Genomic DNA, 13,886 nt, shown 5'->3' with positions numbered 1-13,886 from the left:
CATGAGAAATCAGCCAACATGCATCCATAGCCATAAGCCATGATTATGATCTTTCAAGAAATACCTCAAGATTTTAAAAAACCACAAAAAAACAACACCAAAAAATCCACCCAGATATTGCATGAATAAAATACAGATTTTAAACAAAGCTGTTGATACAGTAGTTGCTCTAATCTGAGCAAAAGAATGGAACAGGAGTCAGCTAAAAGCAGCTGACTAAATTTAGAGATGGCTTATTGACAATTTGGGGCCATGGGTATAATTTGTCACAGCACAGTCCTGTTTTTCCATAAAAAGGAATGAAACACCAATACCTATCTGCCTTGCTATCAAAGCTGTTTTATCTGTGGTGTCACAGTATTCAATACAATACCATTAACTTCAATCACATCACTGGAAATGACAAATTTCGCCTGAAATTACTTGTTTTTCATAACATCAGCTCAGCTTTTTGCCTTACAACTCTATTTCATCCCACCCTACTCTTTCGTCGCCTGTATCATCAAGGAGGTCCCTTCCCCAGCAAGCCAGTAAGTAGCGTGGTCAAAGGCTGATCAGCTGCAGCAGAATTTGTACTTGGATGCCCTTGAGTACTGCTGACAAGAATATAAAATAGAAATGCCTCAGAGAAGCATTACTCGAAAAAACACAAAGAATATAAATGACTCACAGAAATGTCTTTGTTTTTACAAAGGGAAGACCAATCCATAGATGGAGTGAAAGGGTGCCAAGAGATATTTTTGACCTTTTCTCAATATAGCTGCTCAAGTACTCTGAACAGTTTATTAGAATTTGCACAAGGTCAGGGAAGTCAGATCTAGGCATATTTTCCCAAACTGCACATATTTTTAGCAACAAAGAGGAGCAAGCAGAGAAGTGTTTCTATTCATATGATTTCCCTAGCAAATCTTGAGGTAGTACAGACAAACTTAACTAATCTTCTTGGCTAGGTTAAGTCTGATGAAAAATCTCAACTATTAAATGTTTGCATAATTGATTAACTTATTTCATTTACAAAGAATCTTTTTACTGAAATTGGCCTGTGACATTGAAAAGGAAACATTTACTGGGAGCTGCAGTGTAGGATTATCTGAAATACTAAAATGTATCCTTACATTTCAAAAGGCACAGCAATACCAGTGTTTGCTGCTATGGTGGTGCAGGAGCCAACAGTAAGCGCTGACCCTGAACAAGCAGCTTCTTTTTTTCTCTCTGTGGTCTCCGGATCTTCCCATACTGCCCTAATTTAAAAGCACTTTCATATGGGTATTATTCCTAATGGTCACTGTCAAAGAGCAAAAGGCTAACAAAGCATTTTGCAACTTCCATCACTGTATTTCAGGTACTTGCTAAAATATTTTTTTGGCAGGATGCCATGAAAGGAGAGCACTCAAACTACTGTCACTCTTACCAGTTTTGTTTCTTTTATTTACAAGCAAAATCTTGTCGTGGTTTAACCCCACCTGGCAACTAAGCCCCACACAGTCGCTCGCTCACTCCCCTACCCAGTGAGATGGGGGAGAGAATCAGAAGAGTAAAAGTGAGAAAACTCGTGGGTTGAGATAAAGACAGTTTAATAGGTGAAGCAAAAGCCACACACACAAGCAAAATAAGGAATTCATTCACTCCTTCCCATGGGCAGGCAGGTGTTTAGCCATCTCCAGGACAGCAGGGCTCCACCACATATAACAGTTACTTGGGAACACAAACGCCATCACTCCAAACGTCCCCCCCTTCCTTCTTCCTCCCCCAGTTTTATTGCTGAGCATGACGCCATATGGTATGGAATAGCCCTTTGGTCAGCTGGGGTCAGCTGTCCCAGCCGTGTCCCCTCCCAACTTCTTGTGCACCCCCAGCCTGCTCGCTGGTGGGGTGGAGTGAGAAGCAGGAAAGGCCTTGACTGTGTGTAAGCACTGCTCAGCAACAACTAAAACATTCCTGTATTATCAACACTGTTTCCAGCACAAATCCAAAACATAGCCCCATACTAGCTACTGTGAAGAAAATTAACTCTACCCCAGCCCAAACCAGCACACATTCTCAAGACCTACATCAAATGCAGTCACAAAAAGGCTCAAGTCCAGTTCTCATCAGTTAATTATCTTACTGTTGTCATAAAAACAGACTTTAAAAGCATAACTATTTTTTTTTCCTTTTTTTTTTTTTTGCATTCTTTTTAGAGCTGTATTTAGTATGTGACCTGCGGCACTGCGATGCTAGTGGGGTCATCCACTGTGTTAAAACCTGTGCTTCTTCATCAGTGACCAACAGAGGGCCGGACTCACACTCTTACCACAGCAGCAGGTGATACAACTGCTCTTTATTTTGCTATTTTTAGTAGAGAGAAAGCGTTAGCATTAGCTACTTTATATAAAACTCATTCAGTGACGCAGTGAAAATGACATGCAATTACATTAATTTGAAAGCTCAAAATTAAAATCAGGCGTCACCTCCAACACAAAAACCCCCAGTTTTAACAGAATTACCAACCAAAGGGATGCTCAGGGCACCACAACTTGCAAGCACAAGCCTGGGAGCTGACTTGTAAGAAAGCCTGTGAGTATACTGGTGCTACTTTAGCAATACACACCTGCAGCATATTGAACATAGCAAAGTAGAAATTAAATTTAATAATACACACATGTATGAGATAGTCTACGGTTATAGTGAGTGTATGAATATAGTATAGTAAGTGTACGGTTCTAGTAAGCGGCTAGGAGTCATTCTGAGGAGAAATGCTGTAAAAGTGATACTGCATGATGTGGGTACATTAAACACTTTGCAAAGGGCCTCTTATATTATTTACCATGTAGTGCAAGACTAAAAATCTCTTCTACACAAAAATCAGCAAGGCAACACATGCTTCCTGATTAAAATACCACAGATTCTAATTCTGGCCCAGTCAGTGACAGAATCGCAGGAGTAGCAGGGTAGCACCACACTTTCCTGACTTAGTCTCACTTTCACCACCCCCCAAAATTGAAAAAGGGACCTAGGATGCGAGGAGGAATTAAGTTTGGAAAAAATCCACTATCCACCCATTTGTTTCTCATTTGTTTCTGTGTTTGCTATGAAGACTAACTCATCCCTATCCACTTTGGACAGATTCAGTGCTATAAAATATCAGGCCTTATCACTACCTTAATAACACTATATAAATTCTACAGAAATCAACATCTTTGCATTGCTCAAGCAGCTGCAAATAAAGTTTGTGCAAAGCAGATGTTACTATGAAATGGGAAAAGCATCAAATTAACAGAGAACACACGAAATGCTTATGCTCCCATCAGTGCTATTTCAGATGCAGAAAATAATTTTTTTCCCAAAGCCATGGACTTTTTCTCATTAAAACAGAGAGGAACGTTGCGGTGCTGTATCATTGGCTTCAAGCAAACAACTAGTCTGCTCTCAGCTTGAGAAGACTACCCTGGATAGGATCCAGAATGAGCAGCAGCAACACCACACAGAAAAGGCCACCAGGGAAATAGCTTGTTTTTGTAAGTTCATGGGAATTTGAGTTTTGAAACACAATCTTTCCTAGCTGCCTGAGATTGCCTCATCATAAGGGAATTGGCAACCTCTCCAACGAGAGGCTGACTGTCTGTGAGCAGCACAAAGAAGCCCTAAGGACAAGCGTGCTGCCTAACTTCCAGGAGATAAAGGTCACCAGTTTGGAGTGGCAGAAAACTCTCTGCTTTGGTGAGAAGAGAATAAAAACTGGATTTTAGGGTTGCTGTGGCCCCAGGAGAAAGCTTGTCCTCTAAACAATGCTTCAAATCTCCTAGCATGACTAAAGGAGCAAAAAACCACCCCCCTCACTGCATTTTCCATCTAGAACCGGAGAATCGTTTAGGTTGGAGGGACTCCTGGAGGTTCTGAGTCCAATCTCCTGGTAAAGCTGGGCCCCATGCACGGCGAGGTCAGGTTGCTTGGAGCCTTTTCCAGCCAAGGTTTGAAAGTCTCCCAGCATCCAGAGTCTTTCTGGGTGACCTGTTTCAGAGCTTACCCACTCACACTGGGAAACATTTTGATTTATAACTAATGAGAATTTGCCTTGCTGCATGTCGTGAGTGTTGGCTGCCATCCTTTGGTTGCGCATTTCTGAGGAGAGTCAGGCTCTTAGGCACTGATCTATCCTATTATGTGGCAATATTGTTCCACCTCTTTCACTTTTTTCCCCCCTCTTCCCCCTCCAGACTCATGCTGTTATATTATAAGTGTTGCTGCTGTCACTCTCTCTCTGAGTACAGCCTACATTTATTTCACCCCCCAACACAATTACTTTTACTCTGCATTTACTCATCCTCTTCACTTGCTGATGAGATACTCTCCCTGCCTGGGTTTACACACCGTAGTAATCTTCCTAGTCACATTTTTTTAGGGCTTCATTCTCCTCCGTGCCAGTCAGCTGTAAGTTGTCAGTACAATCTGACTGCAAATTAAACAGAATCCTATTCTTCCAGGGCCAAAAAAAGGAAAAAGCAAGTGAATTGCCAATTGCCACCTATTACCCAAATCACGCAACTGTGTCATATCTTTTCCTTGCAATCCCTACCAAGCTTTACCACTCCTTCCTTTGCAGTTAACTCCATGCAGTCAATAGCATAAGTTCTTTGTGAGAAGGGCTACGTTGTCCTCTAGCTATGTAAATTATTAGTCTGTGCAGGACCTCCCAGAGTAACAGATGGCAGAACCATATGACATTTTAAGAAATAGGAAAAAACTTAAAGGTAGCTAAGTTATCCATCCAGCAACTCTGAAACAGCATCATAATTATATTTAAATTGTCCTTTTTTTTAACCACCTATGAATTATCTTGTACCATGAACATCCAGTGACAGCACAAAATGATATGAAAATAAAACATGCCACAAAGCATAACTTTGAAACAAGATGTAAGATAAAACTGAAGAATTTGGCAATGAATTACAACAAATCCAAGAGTGGATTTACCGTGTACAGTACCTACATATTGTTTGAAGCTTATATTGACTTAGGCAAAATAGATACTGAGCACTCATAAAATCCTAACGGTGGTCACAAATATCAAATTTGTCTACACAGTACCTCAGTGATGTTTCAAAATTTAACTATCACTCCCATTTTGTGGCTGGTGAAATGGAGATATGGACACTGGAAGAAATTATTGCAGAATCAACTACGGTGTGAATTTAAACTGGTCTCAAAAGTGTGTGCTCACATTTATTCCAAGATAAACATAAGGTAGTCTATATCCTGGTTTACAAAGGGCAAAGGAATTTCTAGTTAATGACACTGCATTTATTGCAGGCTCTGCAACTGCGCAGACACAGCTGCCACAGGGCAACTAGTGTGCTCCATGTGTTATGAAAATAACTTTCAACAGTACTCATCTGATGGTTAATTTAAGAAAGGATACATTTCTACCCCAAAACTGTATACTGCATGTTTGACTAAGTAATCATTCTAAATTCTTTCCACCCCCCTCCCCAAGGACTGTGGCACACATAGCTAAAATTATAAACAAATTGCTAGTAAAATCTGTAGTTTTTCTTGGGAAAGAAAGGTAATTCATATTTCCAATTATTTGAATTTATTGCCTAGTCTAATTTTCTCCAATAGATAAAGTCCAGATTTCCAAAAGAGTACCAACAACCTGGCCTTCTGAAGATAAAACTTAATACCCTATGTCTTGCATTTTCCACGGAAACAAAATACTGTAACAGAAGATACAGTGAAAATAAATATTTCTGAACAAGGAAATGACCTTTCAGAAGTATAACCCTACCTGAGTTGTGCTTTAAGTTCAGTAAACCTGGGTCGTCTACTAGGGTCGTATGCCCAGCACTTGGTCATAAGGCTGTAGAGGGTAGGAGGGCAGTTTGGAGGCATTGGGAGCCGCTCACCATTCTCAATTCGCCCAATCACATCATTGTTCTTCACTCCCTGGAAGGGCTTTACCCCATGCATTAGGATCTCCCACATACACACACCTGAGAAACACACACAAAAAAATTTTCCCCAGTGTCAGCAAACAACAAAACGTGTTAAAAAAAGAAACAACCCCCCACTTTGTACAGCCAAACAATGCTATTTCTTCGGAAATGTCTAGCTAGGGAATCGGTTTTGACTTACCGTCTGGCAGCAGAGAGGAGTGATGTGCAGTAGGATTATGCAGGCAGTACCAACCTGAACTACTTATGAGGAAGCATGACCCACAGCTGGCTCACGGCAGCCTGGCTTCACATTTAGCTACCTTTTACCTACTGTAAATCAGAACGGTTGCTCATATTCAAATCTACTTTTTTATGAGGTAGTAGAATGAGCTGTGTTTGCTTTTCCCTTTGACTAGTTCCAACTGGCTTGTTTCAACACGTAGAGCATATTTTCACTTTGAGGGTGTTTTAATGCTGGCATTGATCCAAATTTTTTGTGCTGAAACTATGTAATAAAGCAGTTTCTGTTGAAACTATGTTAAAAGCACAAAGGGAAAAATGGTCTGTCCGTTTAGGATTGGCCAGAATGTTCCATAGACTTCATTTTTCTAACTCTGACTGTACTAGAATTTTCTTCAAACTATTATAAACCTGCTAAAATTCACATACCCTTCACTTAAAAACATTCAAATTTTATTTTGTAAAGAGGGTGAACCCTTATTTGTCTGTCCTGCTCTTATTTCAAGTCTCATCATCTTTGTTCCTTTACACAGCCTATCTTTGTTTGGTCTGTCCAGACCAGCAGTTTGGACCAGTTTGAGCACAGGTGATCAGATTCATATAAAAACTTGCGTGTTTAGGAAAAAAGATCAAGGTTTCAGGATATTCCCATTTACCCTTATTTTTACTCAGCTTCTGGTCATATATTGTAAGCTAGCAGGAGCTATGAAAGACAAATTAAGTGGGAATTTAGCATTAAAGATCTGGAAACAGGACATCATGTAAGCTGATCTATGTATGCATTAAGCAAGGAAGCAGGCATATGGCCATAAAAGTGAAAATATAAAATAGAAAGAGCAAATAACAATGGTGTAACAAAAATAAATCAGAGGGGAAAACAACAGTAAAAAACCCAACTCCGTTATGACTATGACCTAATTTCCTTGTACCTCCATTTCTGTCAGCTTCTTATTAGAGGCAAAAAGGCACATGAAACTTTAGGCTTACTGAGTAGAAAAAGGAAATAAAAATAGAGAGGTGGAAAATGTGCTGGAAGAAACCGTATTTTCAGAAAGTACAGTAAAACCAGTGCCAAATATCTGGAAATTATTCATTTACAGAAGTTAAAATGAAACATCACACTTCTCTAACAGAACACTTAAGAAACCCCACCATTTGGTATTCACTTACCAAACATCCACACATCGCTAGCTGAGGTAAACCGTCGGAAGTTGATGGACTCTGGAGCCATCCATTTGATAGGTAATTTTCCTTTGGAAGCTACAGGGAAGGCAAGACAAGGCAGACTTTTATTCCTACTACTGAGCTCAAACATAACATTTTGTTCTCAGTTAAATAATTCATAGGCAAAACCCATCTCCAGTGAAGCACTTCAACTATCAAATTTTGTACAAGAGATTTCTGCACTGGCTGACCAGTTCTGCTGGTAGTCCTCTATCTAGAGAGAAGAGCAGCACTTTGCCTAAATATTCAGACCGATTGAGCTCCTTTAAGTTAATTCTTATTTCAAGATGCAACTATTGCAGTTAAGAAGGTACTGCCACCAAATCTGAAACCATCACAAAATCTCAGCAAGGGAGTAGGCGTTTTTAAATGATTCATAAAAAAAAGGGTAGGTTGTTTGGCCTTACATAAAACAGAAAAAAGAACCAACAAAAAACAATATAATGCCCCAAACCTCCCAATAAAGCCCCCAACAACAAACCCCAAAAGCACAACAAGAAATGATCATGTCAACAGTATTCCCCCTCTCCTGTCAGCAATTAAAATGACGATATATAGCTCACAGTGATACGAGACAAATGAAACCACGAAACATAATGAAGTGTAAGGGGACAGATAAAGGATATTTAAAAATACATGACTGAAACTAGAAATATGTTGAAGATTAGATTTCTGAATACATGGTTTCATAATATACACCAGATTTAAAATGATACTGTTTGGTACCCTACATGCAATCTCTACTCCCCTGCTGTATTTCCCATCTATCAGGCACTGCAGGACATCTACCAGCTGCTGGAGCCACTTAAGATCAATATTCCATCCAAAATGGAGGAAAAAGTAGGCTTCAAAGACTTTTTTGTACTGAAACTCCCTAGTCCAGTGGCATTTGAAGTATGCAGTATACAATGACAGCACAAACTCAAAATTTATCTGTAGGTAACCTTGAACTCATTATAGGCTACCTATATTATGCCATGAATATGATTATCTCAAACAAGCCTCAAATCTGGATAATCTTCTAAAAATAGTGAAGAAAGCACTATAAGCTTATCCTAAAAAGCAGAATTTTACCTACACATGAATTTCCTACTTTTTGCAACTTAAAGCAGACCTTGTAATTCTTCTTCTTAAGCATACATGTAGGAATTTACTGCCATCTATTAAATTGTTGAATAGCTTGTCTTTTTATACAAATAGAACAGCTAGACCAAGAAAACCTGGTTAATTCCTTTTGACAACAAACTCAGTATTGTGAGAAGCAACTGTGTTCTAACTGGCCTGCAAGAAGGATCCAGAGTGTCAACTTACCTTTATAGTAAGTACTGTCTTCCATGTATCGGGATAAACCAAAGTCACCTAATTTCACACAGTCAGCGGCAGATACCAGCACATTTCTAGCAGCAATATCCCTGCCAAACAGAGGAGACATTATTTCTAGTAATTTAAAAACTTAAAGTGGTGAAATATAATTTGAAAAAAACGATTAAAACCCAGAAGTATCAAACGCCTTCGAAAGGACTGAATTATTTTTCTAGTCACGGTTTGTGTGTGCGTGTACAGAAAAAGACGACTACATATTTGTCTACTGATTCTGAGAAGCTTGCAAAAATGCTGCAGTACAATTGATCCTTATGAGTAATAGGTGTCGTCCGGAAGTATAACTGTCAATGTCAACATCAGAGGAAAAAGTTTTATTCTTCATCTATTTAAATATCACAGGCTAACAATTTTTGGCAATTAGAATTGACAGAAAGAAGAAAATCTGCCTCCTGACCCTCCAAAGGTAAGGAATTGGTTTAAGATCTCAGTCCTGTAAGAGGCTTCCTCATAAGAAGCTCAGTTTTTAGTGATGCCACAGGGATTATGAAAAGACTTGGGCATTTTTCTCTTGCAGTTTCCCAGGTGAGACACCCCGCCTTATGTGTCTGTTGATTCTGGATTTCAGCAGGCTTGACTAAGGATTGACAGATTGAGCTTTGAGCAGTGAAGTAAGTACAGCAAACTGAGCGGTGCTACTTCCTCCCATTTCAGTACGGTATGAATAAGTTGTATTTTGAAATTTTATTGCTAGAGTTAAAATAAACAGCTACTTGGCCAAAATTCTGGTATCTGTAACAATCATAAGGGTCTGTTATTTACAATGTTTTTATATACGTATCTATGTATATATACATACCTAATACTTACATATACATGTGTTTGTATGCACAATAAATACAACACATATCTAGAATTTGAATGTAAGTATTTTAACACAAATAAAATGCTCAAGTTCAAAATGAAATGGTACATGATAATTGGAGTGCTGTGAACTTTTAATTGCATACAATAAGAGGCTAAAGCCAGTCTCTTCTCCCTAGAAAGCTCATGTTCAAATTCAAGGGAATAAAATTCAAAACATACCTAGAAGGAAATGTAGGTTCACTTTCTGGCTAAGCAAGTACTTGTATTCTATAAATATTTTGTTTTCCCTGCTGTTTACTTAAGAAGCCGGCTGCCCCTTGTCTTGCTTTTCTGTATTTGGAAGATAACAGCTTCAAAAAATATTGTAACCACAAAGCAACGACTCAGCTGAAATCTATTCTGAATAAAATGTGGCACCATCTCCGAGTCACTCTCGGTGTGGGCCAGCAGGTGTCACTCTTGAAAAGGGCGTAATTTTGGTGACAGCATTTGAAAAAATGACATACTAATTAATACGGAGACTGAAATAAAACACGTAAATGGATTTTAGGAGGTTCAAAGTACTGCTGCTACACATTCATCATAAGTCAAGAAAAAGAAACAGAAAAGGAAGGCTTCAAAGAATCAAACTATGTGTTGTGAGTGTCTTGTCTTCACTTGAGCAAGGGTATCTAATAGCCAGAATACTGCCAGTCAAAAATCTGGTGATCTGGGACACCTCGTATTCCCTGAAATTTCAAGTAGTTACATATAAAAATACACATGTACACATATATATGTATAAAATCTTACCTATGTACAAATCTTTTGCTCTCTAAGTAGGCAAGTGCTGTGCTAAGCTGGTAAGCGTACAGTATCAGAGAGGCCAGATCCAAGCTGTATTTTCTTAGTTGCAAAAACGACCTCAACTTTTTGCACAAAGGAGGAAGAAAAAGGAAAGGAGTTAGGACAAAAAAATAACAAATTTGAACAAGGTATATCTCAAATTGTAAATTTTACACGAGAATCAATGGGCATGCTTTCCCTTAAGACCGGATGAGGAGAGAAAATCATATGCCACAAAGAAATTTGACTCTGGGTTAAATTCAAGCAGTTTTTTCTACATGAAAACTGTTAGCCAAACAAAAAAAAAAATTCTGCATTGCTTTCAGGCTCCTTTTGAAGACTGACAGCATATACTGCTGCTGTTCCAGAGTAAAGCACTCCTGGACTTTTTATGCATTCTTCTCTTGAGAACCATGCACGTTTTTGGCCTAAATAACTTCAGAACAAAACAGTACCTGGACAATCCAAACACCGATTAGATCAGCATTGTTTTGGAAGCATTAATTTTAATCTACATTTGCTAAAACAACTGGATTTAGCTCAGAGTAGTCAATATCAATGCAGAATTTTTATAAGCTATATTCCTAGTATAAGGCAGTTAGGACCTAATGGAAGGTGGCACTAGAGTCTCATTATAAATTAAAACAAGGCTTTGAAAAGTTACGTAGGCACTGCAAAGGAAATCTGTCATTTTTTGACACAAAAGGACTCCTGCACTACAGGTTTTTCTGCCTGTTTTTTTTCTTGGACAACATACTGCAGTTTGATAATTACAATGACTACCTTACAGTGCAGTAAGAAATATCACTTCAGCTCACATTTTCAAAAACACATAGCTCATAGAAAACAAATCAATTATAAAAAACGAGACCTAGTTTTGTTTAAACTATTCATCCAAAAGACATAATAATGAGGAAAGTCATCTTATCTAGGGTCTCTGCTGCAGAGACTGTACAGAAAAAAAACCCTAAGAAATTCAGTGTTCCAAGGGAAAACGCAGTATTACTCAGGAAGAATAAAAGATGTACCACATAATTTCACTTCTAGAAGGTATGTTTGCAAATGCTGTTTAAATTATATTCCATTATCATCATCTTGACACAGGTCATGCTCTCACTCTGGAACAGCAATTGAAGTTTCTGAAAACTATGACTAAATCACTTTGGTATGAGCTGATGCAGTTCCCTCAGTGGAGGATTTTGTGGCAAATTCTGCCACTCCTGTTTCTGAGTCCATAATTCTACAAACAAGTATGATACCACGTTTGAGGAGAGCGCCTTTGTGTTAGTACCGAGAAGTGATTTTTTCAGTCTTTTGTAAAGGTATCTGTGAGCTAAAAGAGAGAAGACCAAAGTTGCATGAGGATTTTTCATACCTCTCCAAGTGTACAGAGCTCCATGATTATCCAAACTGGGTTTTCTGTAATAACTCCAATGAGCTTCACAATGTGAGGATGATCAAACTGACGCATCGTTACTAAAAGGAAAAGAAACAAGTTGGGGTGTTACATAAAACCTTTTTTAAAAATAAAAATAAAAATGTCAGATGAGAAGCATTTAGTCTATGTCAAGAAAATATAATCACAGTTCTGCAAAACTTGAAACAACTACTTGCAAGCAATAATGTCTGGTCATTTAATGTTCTGCGGGCAGTACGAAACACTGCTTGCTTTAGTGGTACTATTCTTCACTCACAAAAAGTAAACTGCTGTGGAAGGTGCAAGGCAAGTCAGGCTCTCTGGCTCTTCTACCCTGGTTGAGCATAACATAAGTTAACATAATGACCTATTGCGACCAATTAACCTGTGCCTTTCTACTGGAAGAGGAGGAAGGAAAAAACAGTATGTATAATTCAATGTCTGGAAAAAATGTGTGTCAGTTTATGACACAAACAAAAATCTCATTTAATGATTACATTCACATCCCATTTTATTTTCCACAGACTCAATTAGCTTTTCAGTCTCAGCAGTGCCTTCACAATATATTTTATGCAATAAGACATACAAATCATAGAATCATAGAATGGTTTCGGTTGGAAGGAACTTTAAAGATCATCTCATTCCAATCCCCCTGCCTTGGTCAAGGACACCTTCCACTAGACCAGGTTGCTCAAAGCCTCATCCAACGTGGCCTTGAACACTTCCAGGGATGGGGCATCCACAACTTCTCTGGGCAACCTGTTCCAATGCCTCACCACCCTCAGAGTCAGAGTAAAAAATTTCTTCCTTATATCTAATCTAAATCTACCCTCTTTCAGTTTAAAACCCTTACCCCTTTTCCTATCACTACACTCCCTGATAAAGAGTCCTTCCCTATCTTTCCTGTAGGCCTCCTTTAAGTACTAGAAGACTGCTATAAGGTCTCCCTGGAGCTTTCTCTTCTCCAGGCTGAACAACCCCAACCCTCTTAGCCTGTCCTCATAGGAGAGGTGTTCCATCCCTCTGATCATCTTCGTGGCCCTCCTCTCAACCTGCCTGAGAAAGTCCATGTCTTTCTTATGCTGCGGGGCCCAGAGCTGAACACAGTACTCCAGGTGGGTTCTCATGAGAGCCAAGTAGAGAGGGAGAATCACCTCAGGTGATTGTCAGTCTCTTTTCCCAGGTAACAAGTGATAGGACAAGAGGAAAAGGCCAAAAGCGGCACCAGGGGAGGTTTAGATTGGATATTAGGAAAAATTTTTTCACCGAAAGGGTTGTCAAGCATTGGAACAGGCTGCCCAGGGAAGTGGTTGAGTCACCATCCCTGGAGGTATTTAAAAGACGTGTAGATGTGGTGCTTAGGGACATGGTTTAGTGGTGGACTTGGTAGTGTTAGGTTAACGGTTGGACTCAATGATCTTAAGGGTCTTTTCCAACCTGAATGATTCTATGATTCCATAGTCCCAATACAGACCCCTGAGGGACACCACTCGGTCACTGGTCTCCACCTAGACATCGAGCCATTGACTGCAACTCTTTGAGTGTGACCCTCCAGCAAATTCCAAGTGGTCCATCTGTCAAATCCGTGTCTATTTTAGAGACAAAGATGTTGTGCAGGACAGTATAAAATGCTTTGCTCAAGTCCAGGTAGATGACGTCAGTTGCTCTTCCCTTATCCACCAACACTGTAACCCTGTCATAGAAGGCCACCAAATTTGTCAGGCATGATTTGCCCTTAGTGAAGCCATGTTGGCTGTCACCAATCACCTCTGTTTTCCATGTGCCTTAGCATAGTTTCCAGGACGATCTGCTCCATGATCTCGGCAGGCAGAGAGGCGAGACTGACCGGCCTGCAGTTCCGTGGGTCTTCTTTTCTTCCCTTTTTAAAATTGGGGCTTATGTTTCCCCTTTTCCAGTCACTGGGAACTTTACCAGTTTGCCACAGCTTCTCAAATACGATAGATAGTGGCTTAGCAACTTCATCTGCCAGTTCCCTCAGGACCCTCAGATGTATCTCATCAGGTCCCATGGACTTGTGCACATTCAGGTTCCTTAGATGGTCTCAAACCTGATCTTCT

The 13,886-nt window shown here is 39.5% G+C and overlaps 1 protein-coding gene across 8 annotated transcripts in view; it reads right to left on the bottom strand.

Annotated features, from left to right (window-relative positions):
* Positions 1-13,886, bottom strand: part of PTK2 (protein tyrosine kinase 2) — a 232,081-nt gene that overhangs the window by 33,679 nt on the left and 184,516 nt on the right. For all 8 annotated transcript variants that reach the window (XM_072851822.1, XM_072851825.1, XM_072851823.1 and 5 more), the window contains 5 exons: positions 11,767-11,867; positions 10,359-10,474; positions 8,691-8,791; positions 7,326-7,415; positions 5,768-5,972 (listed from right to left, as the gene is read on the bottom strand). In XM_072851822.1, the coding sequence (XP_072707923.1) occupies positions 5,768-5,972; positions 7,326-7,415; positions 8,691-8,791; positions 10,359-10,474; positions 11,767-11,867 (613 nt within the window). The remainder of the gene's footprint in view (positions 1-5,767; positions 5,973-7,325; positions 7,416-8,690; positions 8,792-10,358; positions 10,475-11,766; positions 11,868-13,886) is intronic.

Source organism: Ciconia boyciana, chromosome 2, assembly GCF_034638445.1.
Source record: "Ciconia boyciana chromosome 2, ASM3463844v1, whole genome shotgun sequence".
Taxonomy (NCBI): Eukaryota; Metazoa; Chordata; class Aves; order Ciconiiformes; family Ciconiidae; genus Ciconia; species Ciconia boyciana.
Note: the sequence above shows the minus strand (reverse complement) of the source record. Positions and strands in the feature narration are given on the sequence as shown.